The 19,590-nt window shown below is 44.2% G+C and overlaps 4 protein-coding genes across 7 annotated transcripts in view; 2 read left to right on the top strand and 2 right to left on the bottom strand.

Moving 5' to 3' along the window:
- LOC112155787 overlaps positions 1-17,060 on the top strand; it is a 20,437-nt gene extending 3,377 nt beyond the window's left edge. Inside the window, exons 1-16 of one of the 3 annotated variants that reach the window (XM_024287722.2) lie at positions 9,716-10,123; positions 10,794-10,871; positions 11,039-11,168; positions 11,333-11,454; positions 11,548-11,774; positions 11,869-11,909; positions 12,634-12,761; positions 12,832-13,058; positions 13,133-13,185; positions 13,257-13,339; positions 13,628-13,851; positions 13,920-13,960; positions 14,686-14,780; positions 14,860-15,086; positions 15,203-15,273; positions 15,644-17,060. In XM_024287722.2, the coding sequence (XP_024143490.1) occupies positions 9,856-10,123; positions 10,794-10,871; positions 11,039-11,168; positions 11,333-11,454; positions 11,548-11,774; positions 11,869-11,909; positions 12,634-12,761; positions 12,832-13,058; positions 13,133-13,185; positions 13,257-13,339; positions 13,628-13,851; positions 13,920-13,960; positions 14,686-14,780; positions 14,860-15,086; positions 15,203-15,273; positions 15,644-16,418 (2,790 nt within the window). In that variant the 5' untranslated portion in view covers positions 9,716-9,855 and the 3' untranslated portion in view covers positions 16,419-17,060. Of the gene's footprint in view, positions 1-9,715; positions 10,124-10,793; positions 10,872-11,038; positions 11,169-11,332; positions 11,455-11,547; positions 11,775-11,868; positions 11,910-12,633; positions 12,762-12,831; positions 13,059-13,132; positions 13,186-13,256; positions 13,340-13,627; positions 13,852-13,919; positions 13,961-14,685; positions 14,781-14,859; positions 15,087-15,202; positions 15,306-15,643 lie in introns of those variants that run through there. The other 2 variants (XM_024287726.2, XM_024287723.2) reach the window with 2 other exon arrangements.
- Positions 1-19,590, bottom strand: part of LOC112155784 (zinc finger protein 595) — a gene marked incomplete in the record, with an annotated part of 63,135 nt that overhangs the window by 38,506 nt on the left and 5,039 nt on the right.
- Positions 308-9,473, bottom strand: LOC118600040 (zinc finger protein 2-like). 2 transcript variants are annotated; one of them, XM_036216634.1, is made up of 6 exons: positions 9,211-9,473; positions 8,378-8,540; positions 7,635-7,750; positions 6,931-7,175; positions 6,524-6,720; positions 308-1,758 (listed from the first exon to the last, which is right to left on the bottom strand). In XM_036216634.1, exons 1-6 carry the CDS (start codon positions 9,437-9,439, stop codon positions 558-560), a joined length of 2,151 nt encoding a protein of 716 aa, XP_036072527.1. In that variant the 5' UTR covers positions 9,440-9,473; the 3' UTR covers positions 308-557. The 2 variants fall into 2 exon arrangements, with proteins under 2 accessions (XP_036072527.1, XP_036072526.1); XM_036216633.1 differs by lacking the exon at positions 308-1,758 and adding an exon at positions 3,645-5,094.
- LOC112155792 (zinc finger BED domain-containing protein 4) overlaps positions 18,018-19,590 on the top strand; it is a 5,143-nt gene continuing 3,570 nt past the window's right edge. The window contains exon 1 of the mRNA XM_024287731.2: positions 18,018-18,527. Coding sequence (XP_024143499.1) covers positions 18,311-18,527 — 217 coding nt within the window. The 5' untranslated portion in view covers positions 18,018-18,310. The remainder of the gene's footprint in view (positions 18,528-19,590) is intronic.

The raw sequence follows: 19,590 nt of genomic DNA, 5'->3' as shown, positions 1-19,590 counted from the left end.
ACAAAGACACACAGAAATACACACTAAAGGCCTAGGGCCGTAACAGTCCCCCCAGAGGAGCTGGAGGAAGTGACCAGGGAGAGGGAAGTCTGGGCATCTTTGTTTAGACTGCTTCCCCCGCGACCCGGTCTGAATTAGTGGAAGTAGATAGATGAATGGATAGATGAGTCATGGCAACTAAACTTAAAACACTGACAAAATGTTTCATGAAATACTTTAAGTCCAACTGCAATGCCTCAACTTCAATACAGTCCATCTAACAGGCATGTTTAGAAAACTCTTCAAGAAAAACAGAAGGCCAACAAAGTCGTCTGAAAATCAACCACAGGACTTTAGTCTTTAATATGGAATTTGTATAATTTCAATCGGAATGACGTGTTTGGACTTGGAAGACGGTCACACAACAAAGATGAAGGACACTGTTCAGAACTCACAAATGTCTTGAAACAACAACTGAATACTTCGGCTCATACAAACATTAAAGATTAGAAAGTAATACCTCAATGATTGTTAGAAAGCCAGAAGTCGGCTGTTTGGTTTGTTCTCATAAAGGTTCTTCAGGGTCTAGTCTGGTCCTGGTTCTGGTTCTCTCCAGCATGGTGCTTCATCATGTGTGTTTTCAGACAGTGGCTCTGGGTGAAGGCCTTGACACACAGCAAGCACTTGTAGGGTCTTTCTCCACTGTGGATCCTCATGTGGACCTTCAGGTGTTCCTGCCGCGCAATGGCCTTCCCGCACACCGGGCAGGTAAAGAGTTTGATGCCCAAGTGGATTCTGACGTGGCTTTTTAGAGCTGACTGTAGCTTGAAGCGGCGTCCACAGTGGGAGCAGCCGTACGGCGTCTCTCCAGTGTGAACTCGCTGGTGGATCTTCAGGTTTCCTTTGCTCACAAAGCCTTTGCCACAGTCCTGGCAGACGAACGGCCTCTCACTGCTGTGGGTCTTCATGTGAGTTTTGAGCGACCCGTTGCAATAGAAGGTTTTGCAGCAGATATGGCAGAGGAACGACCGTTCTCGGTTCATGTGAACCTTCTTGTGGATGTTCAGAGTGTGGAGGATTTTAAATCGTTTCCCACAAACTTCGCAGGCAAAGTGGCGTTTCTCAGAGTGACTCATCAGGTGCCAGGCCAAAGCTCGGCTGCTTGAGAGACTCCTGTTGCAGAGGTGGCACTGCCACTTGTTGTGGTTCTTTCTATGAGCCTGCAGAAGACTTTTCAGACCAAAGGACTTGTCACAGAGATCGCACTTGTGCGGCCGTTCCTCTGCGTGGCTCCAGCTGTGCAAGTTCAGTGCCCTCTCTGCTCCAAACTTTTTTCCACAAATGTCACATCGAAAATTAGCGTTTTTAGAGTGAACAGCTAGATGGCTTTTTAAAAGAAGGATTTTTAAAAAAGTTTTCCCACATTCCTCACACTTGTAGACTTTATCGTAGTTTCTCAGATGTTCCTTCAGCTCTTCAGTGGATTCAAAAGCATCTCCACAGACCCCACAAACTCTTTGCGGCTCATCCATGTGAATCCACATGTGTTTGATCAAACCCCCCAGGGAATTGTACCAGCACCCACAAATTTTACAAGCCCTTTTTTTCCGCCACTCTCTTGGAGTTTTATCTGCTGCTTTCTTCACCACTTGTTTCTGCTTGGACTCCAGTCTCCATTCTGGATCCTCAGCAGAGGCATCATCTTTATCCACATCGTCATGATGGTGTTCTGGTGAGTCTGTGAACCCAGCTTCCTCCCCGAAACCATGTGGACCCGACCTGCAGAGGAGCAAAAATCTCACATTACTTAGTGAACACGAGCTGATCTACAATAAAAAAAGGATTCTAATGCCTGAATATCGGTACTTGATTTTCCTAAATCAATATGTTCGTCACTTCCGATGACACATCAGTGACAAACATAACATATAAACAAAACATATAAAACATATAAATTTGCCTTAAATTTGCCCTATCAAACAACCAAACAGGCAAACGTAATACCTAATAGATTCAATGTTTAATGTGTTGTAAGCATTAGCCTCCCTGGGGTGCAACAAGAAATTAACATCATCCTGTCCGAGTCCTTAGACAAGACCCTTCAAGCTACTGGGCATTATACGGCCCGCAGGTCAGACACGCCCCTTTGCTCGACTCTGACCGGCCCGCGTGAGGAGAACAGAAATTTCCAACAGTTGCAAGACTTGACTTAAATGAAATCGATCCCCCGCACCCTCCTCTCCCACAGAATCCACACCACACTTAAAGGGCTGTTTAAATTGCGCACGATTTTTTGAAGAACTGCAGTTCAACAAACATATTGGGAAAATATCTGCTCAGGGTAAAAAGCAAAAGATGCAGAATCCAGAGTTTTCAACAAAAAATGGACTGCTAAGTATTTTTTCTACTGAGATTGGAGGTAAAGCCATGTGTTTAGGGAGCAGATCCCTGTACTTAAGGATTATAATTTGAGTCAACATTATGATACAAAGCATACAGAGAAAAACGGAAGCTTCAGTGCCTAAAACCTACCTTTTCAGGGGTAAGGTAAATGGAATTGTCAGTAGCTTTAATGCCAGTATATCAAATATCATGGATAGTTTTGGTTCTAGTAAGGGGAAGTTGATCTCTGGTTGGGAAAAGCCACCATAGAAAAATTCCATACTCGGAAAGAATGGAAAAAGAGAATGTCGGAAATCTGAACGCATATGGAGAAAGACTAAACTGCAGGATGATCACGACTCCTATAAAGAGAAACTTCACTTTTTTAATTCACAACTAAGCAATGCAAGGAAGTCCTATTTATCTGACCTCATTACCAAAAACTCTCATAATGCTCGGGCCTTATTTAATATAGTCGACATGTTGACAAAACTTGTTTTGACGCTCTGTTTGGTTAGCGTTGTTGTAGTTGGTTAGCATGTTTGATGTTTTGGTTGGCATTCCTGTGGCTGTGCTTGGACCATTTGAACATCTACTTGCTGACATGATAATGACCTTAAGGTGGTACAGGTACTGGCCTCCCTGACCGTGAGGATGTCCATACAGTAAGTAGTCGTATGGGTGAGCTGGTGTCAAGAAAAGGTGGCTGTTGGTGATGTTCTACCTGCAGAATCTACATTGATACAAGTCTAAGCTGTTGTGGATTTTCCCCATGAACTTCAGGCACAGCAGTTTATATATACACTGGTATATATATATATATATATTTAATTTAGCTTTTATTTAAAAAGTTAAGTAAGCTCCTACCAGGAGTTCAGTAAAATACATTTTAATGCAGAGGCGCCTGAGTAGAAAGAAGTATGAATGACTGGGACCAATAACATATTGAAGAGTTTTGAGAGAAGACAGCAAACCACAGACCCCACACGAGCCATTGCCTCCACTGATCAGATAATGTGTTCACCTGAAAGGACAATGCAAAGACGGACCCATCCGAGAACAACAGACTGGATTGTTTCATGAGGAGAAATGTGGACACTGTCTACTTCGGTTGGTGAAGGTTATCATTCAAGTTGAGTCATGGCAACTGGACTTAAAATCTTTCTTGAAACACTGACAAAATGTTTGATGAAAATTTTAAGTCCAGTTGCCACTGTGTTTATATACCCAACAAGCATGATTAGAAAACTCTTCAGGTAAAACAGAAGGCAAACAAAGTCATCTGAAGATCAACCACTTGACTTCAGTCTTTAATACAGAATTTGCATAATTTCAATCGGAATGATGTGAAGACCACCACCCAACAAAGATAAAAGATACTGCTCAGAACTCACAGATGTCTTGAAACAATAACTAAAAACTTTGGCTCATACATTCATCATTATTGATTAGACAGTGAAACCTTAATGATTGTTGAGAAACCCGCAAACAAGGAGAAATCTATTGTTTGGTTGAGTCCTTTAGGGTCCAGTTGGATTCTGGTTTGGGTTTTCTCCAGCATGGTTCTTCATCATGTGTGTTTTCAGACAGTGGCTCTGGGTGAAGGTCTTGTCACAAAGTGAACACTTGTAGGGTCTTTCTCCACTGTGGATCCTCATGTGGACCTTCAGGTGTTCCTGCCGTGCAATGGCCTTCCCGCACACCGGGCAGGTGAATCGTTTGATGCCTAAGTGGCCCCTGACGTGGCTGTCCAGAGCCATCTTTTGCTTGAAGCGCCGTCCACAGTGGGAGCAGCCGTACGGCGTCTCTCCGGTGTGAACTCGTTGGTGTCTTTTAAGGTCTGCTTTTGCCACAAAGCCTTTCCCACAGTCCTGGCAGACGAACGGCCTCTCGCTGCTGTGGGTCTTCATGTGAACTGTGAGCGATGCGTTGCAGTAGAAGGCTTTGCAGCAGACGTGGCAGAGGAACGACCGTTCTCTGTTCATGTGAGCCTTCTTGTGGACGTTCAGAGTATTGGGGTTTTTAAATCGCTTCCCACAAACTTCACAAGCAAAGAAGCGTTTCTCAGAGTGACCCATCAGGTGCCAAGACAAAGTTCGGCTGCTGGAGAAGCTCTTATTACAGACGTGGCAATGGTTCTTGTTGTGGCTTCTTCTGTGAGTCTGAAGAACACTTTTCAGACGGAAAGTCTTTTCACAGAGATCACACTTGTGCGGCCGGTCCTCTGTGTGGCTGCAGCTGTGCAGGCTCAGTCCGGTCTTGCTTCTAAACTTTTTCCCACAAACATCACACTGGATGTCAAAGTTCTCAGAATGCACAGCTAGATGTCTTCTGAACATGTAGATGTTAACAAAAGTTTTCCCACATTCCTCACACTTGTAGACTTCATCGTAGGTTCTCAGATGTTCCTGAAGCCCTTCGGTGGATTCAAAAGTGTCTCCACAGACGCCGCAAACTCTTTGCGTTTCATCCGTGTGAGTCCATGTATGTTTGATCAAACTGCCCAAGGATTTGTACCACCACCCACAAACTTTACAGGCCCTTTCTTTTGTCCGTTCTCCAGGACTTTTTGTTGCTGCTTTCTTCACCACTTGTTGCTGCTTAGACTCCAGTTTCCATTCTGGATCCACAGCAGAGGCATCGTCTTGGTCGTCATCGTCCATCTCAGAGTCCTTATGGTGTTTTGGTGAGTCTCTGAACCCAGCTTCCTCCCTGAAACCATGTGGACCCGAACTGCAGAGGAGCAAAAATCTTACATTACTTAGTGAACTTGAGCTGATCTACAGTAAAAGAGATTCTGATGCCTGAATACTTGTACTTTCATTGAGTAAATCAAAATGACTGCCACTTCCAGAGACTTGAAAGGACAAGAGGAAGCAAACGTTTTGGAATTTGGACAGTTTTGTGATGGTTATTTGAGATCATGGGATGAATCCATAAATCCATCTTCTGTAACTTCTGAAGACCTCATTTGGGTACTGGGCTTGGGTACTTTGGTTTTTCCAGCTAAAGGACCTGACAGAGTTGGGTTCCTCCTACAAGTGACAGTTCCCACAGTCTGAGTATGTGTGAAGGTCCTGGTGGTTTTTCAAGTGTCTCCTAGGTAAAGCTCTCTCCAAAGATTGTCCACATGAGTCCAGAAATGTTTGATCAGGATGACAGGATCGTCTCTGAGAGTCTGCAAACCTTCTCCTCGTCTCCCTTGTTGTCTTGCAGGTCAGAACGTCCTCTCTGGGATCATCTACCTGATGGGAGGACCTTTATAGGGCTAGCTAGTGATCAGAGAATATTTCTCTCATTGTTCCCCTACCTCACCTAATATAATGAAGTTTGGAGGAGTAATTATAATTTTCATTACATCCAGTAAAAATATTTATCTGAGACAAACAGAAGGAAGACTGCTTTATAAACTGACCCCATTCCTTCCTGTCGTGGCTTACATGGGCTTAGATTAATATTTCAACAATCACACCAATTAGCAGCTGGTAGGCTGCTAGAAGTCAGAACCTGGGGAAGGTATGGCTCCGTCCTCTATTTCGATCTACTCCACTATTCTTTATAATTTATTTTTCATTTAGTTCTCCTTGCTTCTGTTTGGTGCAGTGTGATTCACGTGTTGTCCTTCTTTCCCACTCTGGGGGAGTGAGAGAGATTCCAGATGGAATCGTCTGTGCTCCTGTTTTTGGTTGTAGACCTCACCTCTGCCTCAACTCACCCCAGCTAGCCCATTTCGATCTTGATCCATCTGCTACTCTATTCAATCACGTAGTTGTAGAGTTAGATAAGCTTATTCTTCTTTAACAGTCCTGGTAAATCCCCTGTCCGTCCTCCTTTATGTGGACATCCTGAGCTTTCTTCTTTTTTTCCTGAATCAGTTTTTTAGGAGTGTTTCCTTACACAGAAGGATTGCCCGGTTTAGTTTAATATAACAACCAGTTATTGTTTATATTTTATGACTAATTTTGTGTTTTTGGATAATTACTGGTGTGTAGCCCATTGAGACAATTGTGTTGCAATATTAGGTTATATAAATTAAACTGATTATCGCTAATAGATTCAGAGTAAAAACAAAACTGGTGTCTTGATGTTGGCTGACTTTGAATGTTTATGAAGCAGAACCAGAAAATTGGGTTTGATCTTTAACATCAACTTTTTAAATTACCTTGAACTCGGTCCAGCTTCTTCCTCTTCTTCTGCTTCAGCATCACAGGATGAGGGTTTGTCCTTTACTGTTGAGATGTAGGAATCTTCTATCTCCTCATTGTCCTTGATCTCCTCGGATTTCTCCTTGATTTCTGTAGATGCTCCTTCAAGTTTCTCCTCCAGCGTTTCCTCTGATGTCTTCTCAGACTCTGGGGTCTACAGGAGTAAACATTTCAAAAACAGCATTTATAAACTTTGAAGCAGCCGTTAACGAAACATTTGTCAAAGAAACGTAAAGGGCAGCTGCAAAGCCTTTAAGCCACACCCACAAATCATGTACATTCAGTTCTAAATGTGTAGAAAACAGTGTTGTGTTGGTTTATCAGTTCCTGTTTTTTTCTTATGACTCACTCAACCAGAACCTACCTTCAGCTTGATGAAGAGGACGGTGGCCCGCGGCGCGTTGGCCTTGATGCTCCTGATGATCTCAGTGGGTGTCATGGTCTTCAGCGGCAGCTTCTGTAGCTTCTTGCTTCGGTTGAGTGTGTAGATCTCAAAGGCTTTGTGACTTCCGTCCAGCGGCGGGAAAGAGGACCTGAGCAGATCCACGAATTCTGACTCTGGGAGATCTCGAGGAAAGTTGAGGTCCCGGACAAGAGTGTTCGTCATGTCTGGAAGAGAGACAAAGTTCACTGGGAAGATTCTCAAACTGCGTTTCAGTGATCACTTGGTTTGTTTGGATCCTGATAGAAACCCGTTAAGCTCAAGGTCAGAATTTGGATCATCGTCTGACTTCTACAGTTACTGGATGTTTAAGAGACCATAGAAACCTGATGCTGGTTTTCCAATAAATTGGAATCAGACTTTTTATGAATTTCTCAATAAAGCTGAAATAAGTACAATTTCAGGGTGACGAGGCGTATCCTTTTCTGCCATATTGTTCCAGCGGGGAACACCTGCAGTCGCAGAAATCCATTACCAAAGCTAACGGTAAATCTACGTCTATACGTACCTTTTTCAAAATGAATCTGTGAAAGAACTAAATCAGGATTTTCCTTTGATCGCATTTCTGAAATCACCAGATTACCAAGACTTATGAGTTGTTAGGGCAGATGACACAGAGGACTTACTAGAGCGCTGCAATACACCCACGTTTGGGTCCTTTATAAACCGGACCCTGAGGTTCAGGTGGGTCGGACTGCAGCTGGTCCAGGCTCTGCTGCGCCGGGCTGTGCACTGCAGAGGTCTGTGGGACATGAAAACACGTCTTCCAGTCCAGTCAACTATAAAGAAAATGGTTCATTCAACTCAAAAGCAGCCAGGGCTACACTGGAAACAGCTCTGACCTACTTCCAGTGATTCACTTGACTCACGTCTGTGAGCCGCGACTCAAGTCTCATAGGTAGCGATTCATACAGTCTCGGGGTCTCCTGTGCGATTGAGTTGGACACCCTGCCTTAACCCTTTATCCTAGACAAGTTTACATTAAAAGTGGGGTCATCTGGACCCCACACGACAGCACACTGAACTTTTAAGCACTCTGAAGTCTATTTTAATTAAATGACTAACTCTTGTATCTATTTACTATGTATCAACAGTTTTGAGTTATCTAACATGTTGTTTTATACTGTCTTTCTTCTTTTTATGTGATCTTCTGACTTTTACTGGATTTTAGGTAATGCACTTGTCATTTTTTGATGAACTACATCAAAATGAGTCTTTTATGGTTTTAACTTTCTGACAAAGAGGTGACAGTACGTCTAAAAACCTGTGTGCTCATGAACTGCTTTATGTTTGCTTGTATTGGTCATTACTGATTCATCCTCTTTCAAAGACTTATTTTAAATGGTTAAAGCAGCAGAAAGTTTTTCACCTCGATGGGATTTCAAAGTCTGGATCCTTGGACGTTGTCCTGGAACCTGCTGAAGGCTGGTCCTGTTCTTCTTCGTCATTGACCTCATCATCAAAACCACCACCATCGTCATTATCATGTTCATCATTCTGAGGAAAGTCGAGCCTCACAGAGTCTTCGATACCTAAAAACAACAGATTCATCTTCTTAAGCAAATATTTACTATACATGTATATATACAGTATATAGATTAAATGTCACACATTCTGTGTGGCCCAGTTCTATCCAGAAACCAAAATGAACTTGTTTCTAAGTTCACATGACTACAATTTTTAGAGCACATCAACTGTTGCTCAATAATCCTCCTTTTAAAATGTCATTCTTTCCTTCATTTAAAGTATTTTAAACTCCTCGGGATTCTTCCCAACAGGCTAATCAAGATTTAGTTCTCCTTTGATTGTCCAGAGGATCAAAGCAAGAGAAAGAACAGAGGAGAAACAGAGGAATATAAGATGAAAAAAAGGAAGATCAAAGGAGAAACAGGAACATTGGAGAAAAATCAAAGAGAATTAACGGAGGAAAAGAGAATTATAAGATGAAAATCAAAGCAAGATCAAAGGAGAAACAGGAACATCAGGCAAAGATCAAAGGAGAAACAGGGGAATATAAGACAAAAATAAAGCAAGAACAGAAGATCAGACAAAAATTTAAACCAGTTCAAGGGAGAAACAGATGAGCAACAGAAAAAGATCATAGCAAGATCAAAGTAGGAACAAAGGTACATCAGTGACCCGGGACAGAGACAGAGTTTCAGCCTCAGTCGGAGCTGCTAAAGTCCGCCCCAGAGAACTTACGCAGCCTGTGCAGGTTGACCCGGGGCTGCAGGAGCTCCAGCTGCCGCTCCTGCCGCGCGATCCTCCGCCTGAAGCCCGACGCCTCCTCCTCGTAGTCGGCCACCGTCCTCTCCACCACCGCCAGGATGTCGCGGGTGGCGATGCTGAGCTTCTCGGTGATGATCCCTCGGAGGATGTCGGCCTTGGAGAAGGTCCCCAGGTCTCCGCCGCTGCTGTGGCAGAAAAACATGTTTTTTTTTTCTGTAGGGTTTTGTCACGAGCTTCCACGGTCCTCTCTGGCTTGTTTCAGTGTAACCTTTATTGTGGTCCGGGTGGAAACAGGTCTTTACAAATTGGAATCCTAACAAAATGTATATTTTTAAATTGTAAGATAGTTGTACAAAAATAAAGAATAATGATTTAATTGATTAATAGCTGTTTTATCTATTTACCTCAACAGTTAGAGCGTTATATTTCGCCATTTTTGATAAGTTCAAAGTTCAATGGGATATCATGTAAAAAAATGTACAAGCTGTACTAAAACTTAAATTTGATAAAGGCAAATATTAAACGTTTTTGACTGTTATTTAACTTTGAACATTGTTTACAAAAGGGTCTGTTCGGACATCCCGAAGGTGTAACCGTGTTTCTAGTCGGAATCCATTTATGGACGGACTGTGCGCCACAATAATAGTTCCCTCGCTGCTCGGTACAATGGAGACTAGCGCGCTGAATATCGCGCTTTGTTCGTCTAAAATTGACTTTTTAAGTGACGTTATTACCGAGAAGCTGACGGTGGCCGCGCGGGAGATCTTCGCGGCGCTGGTCAAGACCGTGACCGAGTACGAAAGTGAACTTTCCGTTTATCAAGGGGAACTCAGACCCATAATCCTAACGAAGCCGGACCCCGAGAACATAGAAACGGAACTGAAAGGTGGGCTTCGATTCGGGTTATTGTAGATCTGAAGGCGGTTTAAAATGTGATCAGAGAGGGTCTAAGGTGAGGTTTAGTCGAGGGTTAAAGCTGATGTTAAATGGGAATGTAGTCATGATCTGAGGAAGGATCTCACATTAGAAAGGAACTAGGTTTCTATGGAGCTAAATTGGGGTCAATATTATTAGATACCCAAACAATAATAATAAAAATGAATAACAACAATGAAATGTCCAACAAAATAATTTTCAGCTTCAAATGTTCTATTTTTTAGGACTTAAAACTCAAAATTTCCATTTCAAAACTTTTTTTTTTTTTTTCAGTTTCAACCCTGTTTTTCCCCAGTTTCAAATATTAAAAAAATCGGTTTCTAAGGTTTTGGCCCCGTGTTGGCGTGTCGGGGCGGGGCTAACGTGGAGGACCAATCACAATCGACGAGGGTGGTAACTTCAGTCCCGGTGACTTCAGTCACTGACTGAGAACTGTGATAATTACGGTCAGAAAATGCCTGTATTCTCTGTATTGTATTGATTGGTTCTCTGTGTTAGCCCCGCCCCTAGCGGGCCGAAAGTTTAGAAACTAATATTTTCCGATACAAAAACGAAAACCACCTAGAGGACTTGTCGTTTCATGTTCTTTATTTCTCATGGTTGATAATTCTGTGTTGCAGACAATGAGATGGTTTGTGAAGCTGAAGGAGGCGGAGCCGCTGCAAAGAAGGAGGAGGAGCATCACCAGTCTAATTTAAGTATGGCCTTAATCTATAAATATGAACAAATTGTCAGGGTTCCTTGACTAGATCCTGGTGGCACACCAAAGATCACAAATGAGGATTTTTAAAAATTCAGATGGTGGTGGTGATGTGATGATGTGGGGTCATTAAAGCAGTTTCTGAGGCTGGTTTTGTGTGTTCAGGGGTGGTGGACACTTGGAGCATGAGCATGTCCACCTTCACAGAGGAGGAGAAGGAAAAAGAAAGGACCAAACACTTGGAGGAGGAGGATAGTGAGGACGTCATTGAGTCTCCTTCTGAGGACTCTCCAAGGTCACAAGATGTTCCAAACGACTCATCTGGGTGTTTGTGGTTTAGTTCTTCTGTGCTAACCTGGTCCTCAGTGATGCATTGAGATGTTCTTCACCTCCTGAAACAGAACCAGCAGTTCATTTCATCCCATTTTCCAGCTGACCTCCTGATCTTTGTGTTTTTAGGCTCTTTCCTCCGATGGAGTTGTCCGACTGCAGCGATGTAGGAAGTCTTCATCATGAGGACCACATAGACCTTCAGATCCGCATCCTGGAGAACGCTAGTCTGAGTGTTATCGCCAGGAAGGGTAAGTGTGTGATCGGCCTAAACTGAGTCGGCCTCTGAATCTTCTCTGAAAGAAAATGACGAGAACTTCTGACGATGTTTGGGTTTTGTCCAGATTTTGAACACTTCCCGGTCCACACGCTGCAGTGTCCCCGCTCCCTGCGGAGGACGGAGTTCGTGAGCTTCATCAAATCCAAATTTGCTCACTTGGCCTCTGATACCGGGTTTGCTGTGGTCAGAGCGAAGAAAATACAGAACGTGCCGTCCTACAAACTGCTGTCTCTGAGGCCCAGGTGCAACTTCAGGACCAGGTGGAAGAACGCCATCTGCCTCCGGCCGAAGGTCTGCAGGACGCTCTCCACAGCGTCTGATTCCTTTAAGTTTTACGTCACTTTCTGTACCAACTAATGAGCTTTTATTTTGAAATCGCTTTCAGCAAAACAAGAAAGACCAGCTCATAGAAGACTCGTCGATGAGGTAAACTTACCCGCAAGCACGTGCACGCACATACACACGTATGCCCAGCTCAGTGGCCTTATGGTAGAGTGTCCACCCTGAGATTGGAAGGTCGTGGGTTCAAATCCCAGCCGAGTCAGACCAAAGACTAAAAATGGGACCCAGAGCCTCCCTGTTTGACAAATGGTTCCCGAGCGCGGCTGTGTCTGCAGCTCACCGCTCCCCCAGGGGAGGGGTCAAATGCAGAGAACAGATTTCAAAGACCAGGTGTGTGACAAATAGTGGGACCTTAACTGAAGACACGCAGTGTTCACAAGCGCCAGCACGTGCACAGATAAGCAAAAATACATGTGCAGGTACGTGCACATGCGTGCGTGCAGGTACGTGCACATATGCACACAAAAGCACAAACATCCACTTGTGCATATCCAAACACACGTGCACACATGAGCATGTGATGCTCATACATGCTCACACAGACGCATGTACTCACACAGATGTGCACGTGCGCACACATGCATAACTCATGAATTCATGCGTGTCATTCTCCGTTACCATGGTGACATTGAGGATTTTCTAACGTGACCCCGCCGTCTGCTCTAAAATAAACTCCCGCCATCAGCCTGTTGAGGTGAACTTCTGTTTGGGTCTTCGATCCCTCATTGGACGGTTCTCCTGATGTGACGCAGACGGGCATGAACGGTTCGCCCGGATTCAAACCGAGCGTCTGGTCTGAACGTTTCAGGACCGGTTCTGAGGAGGAGTCGTCTAACAACGGCGAGGAAGAAGCTCAGCCTGAAGATCAGAACCAGGAGGTGAACATCCGGATCCGCATCCTGGAGGACCCGACGATCCAGTTCATGTCGAAAGAAGGTGAGAGAGAACCAAAGCGGAGCGTTCCTCGAACCTTCCTGGATTCTTCAGCTGCCTTCCTTGGTTTCAGTTCTTGACAGGTTCCCCGTCCAGGCCCTGCGGTGTCCCCGCTCCCTGAAGGAGGAGGAGTTCCTGAGCCTCCTCAGATCCACCTTTCCTCAGCTGGCTCCGGACAGGCCCTTCCAGGTGTTGAGGAACCGCCCCTTCAAGAGGCTGCGGCGCATCAACCTGAATCCTCTGACGCCGCAGGAGATCTGCAGGCTCTTACAGAACCCCACCTTCTGCCTGCGCCTGATGGTGCGTCGCTGAAGCAGAACCACAACCAGACAAAGTCACGGTCAAAGAATGAAGAGTCCGTCCTGTTCTTGCAGAGTCCACTCAGCGCCCAGGATGAGGAGAAGCAAGAAGATCTGCAGAACTCTGAGTGAGTGAAGCTGCAGCTTCAGCCTCTTGTCTGCTTCAGCCTCTCAGCTTCAGCTGCTTCTGTGTCTGCAGACTCCACAACAAAACTCCTCCGACGGTCGAGGACGTCGTCCACATGAACGTCTGCCTCCTGGAGGACCTGGAAGCTCCTCAGGGTGGGTACTAGCTCAGCGCCCTGAAATGTTAGAATCAAGGAGTCCACATCAACTTCATTACCCACAATGCATCTAGGTAGAATTCTTTGCGGAAGAGGAGGAATTGTTCTGTAGGTTTTCTCTGAGGCTTCTGGGGTCTTGTCCTTCAGAAAGGGGTGTGGCCACCTGGTGGGCAGGTTGTATCTCCTCAGCTGAAGGTTCTGACCGTCAGCCGAGCAGAGGATGGACCAGCTGATCAGAACCTTCCATGAAGAACCCGGTCTAACTGAATTCTTCCTTCTCCCTCAGAGTCGCGGGTGATCCATCACCTGGACTGTCCTGGAGATCTGCAGGAGTCCCCGTTCCTGGACCTGCTGAGGTCCAGCTTCCCTCAGCTCAGAGACCAGACCGTGGAGCTCCTGACCAGAACCGGAGACCGACTGCTGCCCGTGAAGACGCAGCATCAAACCGTGAAGGAGATCCGTCAGAACGTCGCGTCCTCCGACGACTCCGTCCTCTACGTCCGAGTCCAGGTCTGCCTCCTCACACGAAGGTCTTCATGAATGTCGGCAGCTTTTCATTTGGATGAAAACTCTTCCAGGAGGGAAGCGGAGAAGAACGTCCGGCTGAGCCGCTGCTGAGGTGAGATCTTCTGATGGAGCAGACGAACGAACGTACCTGAACCAGAGCTACGGGGGCAAGTCAGGATCAGCTTAAAGTGAACGAATAAACAGATGGAAAACTGTAAAAATAGATGTTGTAACTGAAAAAATGTTTATTTGAAAACAAGATGTAATAAATTTGGAAGAAAAAAAAATTTTTTAAAATTTTGAGGAAAAAATGAAAACTTGAATAAATAAAATTAAATGAATAAATCTTCAAAATAAAATATAGAAATAAAAAAAAGTTTGAAATTTAGGGGGAAAAAAATAAAAAATTTGAAAAAAATACTGAAAACGTGAAATAAATCTTCCAAATTTGAAAAAAAGAAAATTAAAAAAAGTTAGAAAATTGGAGAAAAAATGAAAACTTGAAAAACATCTTGAAAATATGATATGAAAATGTTTAGAAAATGTTTAAAAATTTGAAATAATTGATCAATTAATAACAGCTGCTGTTTTTTAATTTTCAATTTTTTTTCTCTGCTGAGCCTAATTTACATGGGGGCGGGGCTTTGAAGTCATTTTTCAAATTTTCTTTTTTTTTTCTAATTTACAATGTCTTGTTTTAAACAGTTCAAATGTTTTTATTCAATTTCAATGTCTATTTTTCAAGTTTTCAGTTTTTTCGTCCACTTTGAGCTGATCCTGACTCGACTTCATACTCGTCTCACAGCAGTCGTGACGTAATATCTGTTGGTGTTTCAGCGACTCTCCTGCTGCAGATCCGTCTGAAGACGAGCCGGTGGAGCTGAAGATCTGCATCCTGGAGGACCAGGAAGCTCTTGGGTTCTCAGACGAGAGTGAGCAGACCTTCTGTTCTCTGAAGTTTGTGTCATTCAGCAGGAGGTTCTGATGCCGTTTGGGTTCTTGGGTTCTCAGCGTTACTCAGCCATCCCACCTACGTGCTGCAGTGTCCCCGCCTCCTCCAGGAGGAGGAGTTCCTGAAGGTCCTCCGCTCCACCTTTCCCCAGCTGGCTCCGGACAAGCCCTTTAAGGTCTTTAAAATCGGTGATGACAGGACGCTGCAGCCCCTCCCAATCCAGACGCTGACGCCGCAGGAGGTCTGCAGGCTCGGCGGAGCGGCCACCATCTGCATCCGTCTGCAGGTGAGCGCCGTTTTCCCAGCATGCCCTGCAGGACTCAAGCTGTCAGTCAAAAAGTGGAGAAAGCAACGAAAAGGTCAAGTTTTGACTGTGATGAGAATCCATCTTTACTCTTCCAGGATCCGATGAATATCCAAGATAAAAAGATCAAAAGTGAAGAAGATGAAGACCCAGGTGGAGCCGCACACAGGTGAACGGGGAGGAGAACCTCCAGGTTTCAGAGTGAGCAGCTCTGAATCTTTAATCAAGGAAATGCTTGTGCAGCTGACTGCAGAGCTCCGCCCCCTTGAGGGCGGGGCTAGATACATAGAACACCCCTCCCCCCTGCTTCATTATCATAAAATAATAGAGTCCGTATCAGGTCACGACTGTATATGAGAGTACATGAACAACACACTGCTCACAATAACTTAATAATTATTTCCTTTAGTTCTTTTCCTACTTTTGAACTGATTTTTGATGAAATGTGTTAAAATTTTCTTTGATGTTGCTGTTTGTTGTGTTTTTTATGACTTAAATTTAACCTTTTCTAAACGTAACCGAACATGTTGTTTCTACAGAAACCCGTCTGATGTTTGGACCGGCAGACAAAGTTCCTCCAGACATGAAGCAAACGGAGTCTCAGCGTATGTTTGTCTTCTACGCTCCCCAAAGTTCACAGACTTTTTGGTCAAACATGAAAAGGATCGGACAGAAAGTGGGCCGGATCTGTCCGGTTGTTTCCAGCTGTCCTGTAAGGTGTGCGGGCGGACCCACCCGTCCGTGTGCGGCCTCGTTAAACACGCGTGGGGACACGTGCACGAAGGCGTCGGCTCCTGCGGGGTCTGTGGAGGGAAAGCCGCCTCCACCGAGGAGCTGAAGAACCACCTCCTCATTCACCAGAGATCGCACACCTGCACCGTCTGCGGCAAGTTCTTCATCGCGCCATCAGGGTTCAAGACCCTCGCGAGACAACACTCAGATCCCAGAATGCACTGCTGCGGAACCTGCCAGAGAGACTTCAGAACGAAGCTGATGTTGACCAACCACATGAAGCTCCACCTGAAGAAAGAGTCTCTGCAGGGCGGCTACAACAGCCAGATCGGCGACGGCAAAGATCAGACCCAACGAAGGAAGTCCCGCCGCACGACCGGCAGAAGACGCCGAAAGTCTCAGAAGAATAATCCGTTCAGGTGCAGCAAATGTGACCGAACGTTCCAGTCCAAAGTCAGGCTGGAGAAGCACATCACGGTCCGTGTTTGTGTGAAACCGTACACGTGTGACGTCTGTGGAGCCCGGTTCCACTCCAGCGTCAGTATGAGGAAACACCGGCTGACCCACATGGTGGTGAAGTGAGGCGGTCGCCTACTGACCAGAACATCTCAGCAGATCTTTCACCAGGGATTTGGGTTATAGATCATGTAGCAGAGTAATAACCGTTAAAATGAGTGTAAACTATGGATGCATTTAAAATGTTCAACAAAATTTATGGTTTTTACACGGTTATTTAGGGAGTATAATGATCCTTTTTGATTGGTTTTGATAAGAACATGAAAGTGTTGGTTGTTCCTTAACCACAAAATAGTTTTTAAGGTTTTTAATTACAATTTTATTAAAATTACAGGTTTTTTGTTCAGTAACTAAATATCTACCTCTGTAGTGTCTAACTGTCAAAGATGTGTGGGTCAGAAATTCATTTTCAGTCACTAGTACCACAGTCTTTGACATTTTTTGACTTTACTGAACTGTATTTTTGACCAAATGTCCATTTTTTAAAATTTCTTTAAAGAGTTTATTTGTGGTAGTAATTTTATTTTTCAGCGCTTGACCTGTACAAGCAAATATTTATGAATCATTTACAGTTTTAAGGTTTTTGGTTTGAACAGTTGATGGAATTTTATTGTTGTATTTTTGTAATTAAAATAAATGCTTTTAAAGTCATTCTTAACGTTAATATCCTAACGTGGAAATCTGCCTTCTTCTAGAAGACTTTCTTTTTTCAATAAAAAGTGGTAAATATGCAAGAATTTTTTTATATATATATATTTTTGTGGCTACTTCAGAAACCAGGTTCCTGTGAGCGGTCTTGGAGTCTGGTGAGTCGACCTTCAGTGTTGAATTTCAGGACGCGTCAAAAACTGGATTACACTCCAAAGAAAAGTTACATGAGTAAGTCAAGTAAAATTATCAATATTTAGGGAAATGTGACTTCATTAAATGTAAAAATACAGATTTCCTGAGTTTCATCAATTATTCAGTGTTTAGAATCTGTGAGAAAACGTCACAAAAGCTTAAAAAAATAAAACTTTTTAGTTTTTAAGGCTAGTTTGGCATTTAGCTAATATTTAATCTGGCTGTCAGCTTCAATGATTTTAGCTATCACTTTCAGCATCTTCAGTGGCCAAATTCAGCTTCCAGCATCACAGGTGATGACACACCTGCTTTAGCGCCTTTTTGTCATCATGTAAACCATTTCTTTAGATCAGACACTGAAAAGTAAAACAAAGTTCAACAATTTTGTTAAATGTAAAAATATTCGTTTTTATCAAAAATATATTTTTGAGTTGAAATCATAGTTTTCATATAATGAAAACTAATCATTTTAAATGTAACAAATGACAGAACTTTTGTTAATTGATCAAACGTTTAACTTTTTTTCCTTTGTGTTGTTTTGTGTACTTTGTTGATGGATGTGAATGTTTTAAGTTTTATTTTTCCTTTTTTTAAATAAATAAAATGTATTATCACTGATATATTTAGTAAAACGTAGAAGAAATTCCATAAAGTACTTGTGTTATACTTTCTAGTCAGTTATAACTAAGCTGTACTTACTTTCTATAACTAGATGACACCACGTGACTAAAACACCTGCCACAGGTGTGATTAGCTCCTAAAAGCTCTGAGTCCTGAAGAGTTTCGAGACATTCTTTTTCTGAGGTAGTGACGTCACGCTAAGCCCCTCCCCCAGCCCCGCACTCGCCTGTCTTCCTCCAACAAACAAAGAGGCGCTGTGAACCAATTAAAAGCTTTGAAGCATTCCAGCGCGCCGAACCATCCAACCACCGAGGCGCTTCTAGACGCTTCGAACCAATGAAGCAGTGAAGCAGCGATGACGCCGGAGGCTTCGGCCGTCTCCGGGGCGAGACCGAAGCAGGTCCGGCTCCTGCTTCGAACCCGTCCGCTTCGGGAGGCTTTGCGGGCTCCGCGTCACCTCCACCGCCCCGCAGCTCCTCCGCTCCGCCCGTGAGATGGAGCCGGGCCCCCGCGGACTCACGCACTTCCACAAGACGCACATCCTGCGGGACTTCATCGCGGAGGAGCTGAACCTGGCCGCGCGGGACATCATCGAGGAGATGGAGAGGACCATGGCGGGCTACGAGGAGAGGACCTCCGGGCTGAAGCAGGAGATCGAGGAGCAGAGGAGGCAGCTGGAGTACCTGCACCCCGAGAGCTCCACGGACCACAGTGGGTTCCGACGGGCCGGTTCCGGTCAAAGTTCGGAGTGGTTTCCTTTAGGAGCGGAAACTTTGGTAGTTTTTGTCCTGATCGGAGGATGACGCTGCAGTCAACAGCCGCCATGTTGGCGCTCTGATGAAAGAAAGAGAAGTTTTTAGAATTTACCCATCATCCAACTGTCCAACCTCACTCTGAAGTTAGCTTCTAGTCTACAGAAACAGAATCAAACTTTAGTAAAATAATAAAATAAAATCCAGCTTTAGTTTCTGCTGAAACTAACCCGGAAGTACTACATTTACACTTCCTCCAACGACCGCTAGAGGCTGGATTCAAAAAGGAGCCATTTCCCATGACCCCTAGCGTGAAAAGTTTCCCCAAAACATCAAATAAGCTTGATTAATAAACTAAAACGAGTATTACAGTTGAATGTATGCATAATTAAGGCTTTTCTTGTGTGGTTAAAATAATGAAGCCACATATATAATTTACTACACAACATCGTGTGCAGAGTAAAATTTAAAGCTGGGAATTGGTTTAATCGATTCGATTCACAAGAGCATGAATCGATTTGATTCGGATTTTTTCCCAATTCTTTTGATTCTTCACCTCAATTCAACTTTGTATTTATACATATTTGTTTAGACATACATTAAGAAGGGCTGCACGGTGGTGCAGTGGTTAGCGCTCTTGCCTCACAGCGAGAAGGCCCCGGTTCGACTCCCGGCTGGGACCTTTCTGTGTGGAGTTTGCATGTTCTCCCCGTGCATGCGTGGGTTTTCACCGGGGACTCCGGCTTCCTCCCACCGTCCAAAAACATGCTTCATAGGTTCATTGGTGACTCTAAATTGCCCCTAGGTGTGAATGTGAGAGTGGATGTGTGTGTGATTGAGGCCCTGTGACAGACTGGCGACCTGTCCAGGGTGAACCCCGCCTTCGCCCATCAGTAGCCGGGATAGGCTCCAGCACCCCCGCGACCCCGAAAGGGAAGAAGCGGTCAAGAAGATGGATGGATACATTAAGAATCTATTACATGTTTTGAATATATTTATATTAATCGGATACAGTTCACATA

This window comes from Oryzias melastigma, linkage group LG18 (assembly GCF_002922805.2).
Source record: "Oryzias melastigma strain HK-1 linkage group LG18, ASM292280v2, whole genome shotgun sequence".
NCBI classification, from domain to species: domain Eukaryota; kingdom Metazoa; phylum Chordata; class Actinopteri; order Beloniformes; family Adrianichthyidae; genus Oryzias; species Oryzias melastigma.
This window is presented reverse-complemented; position numbering and strand designations above follow the sequence as displayed.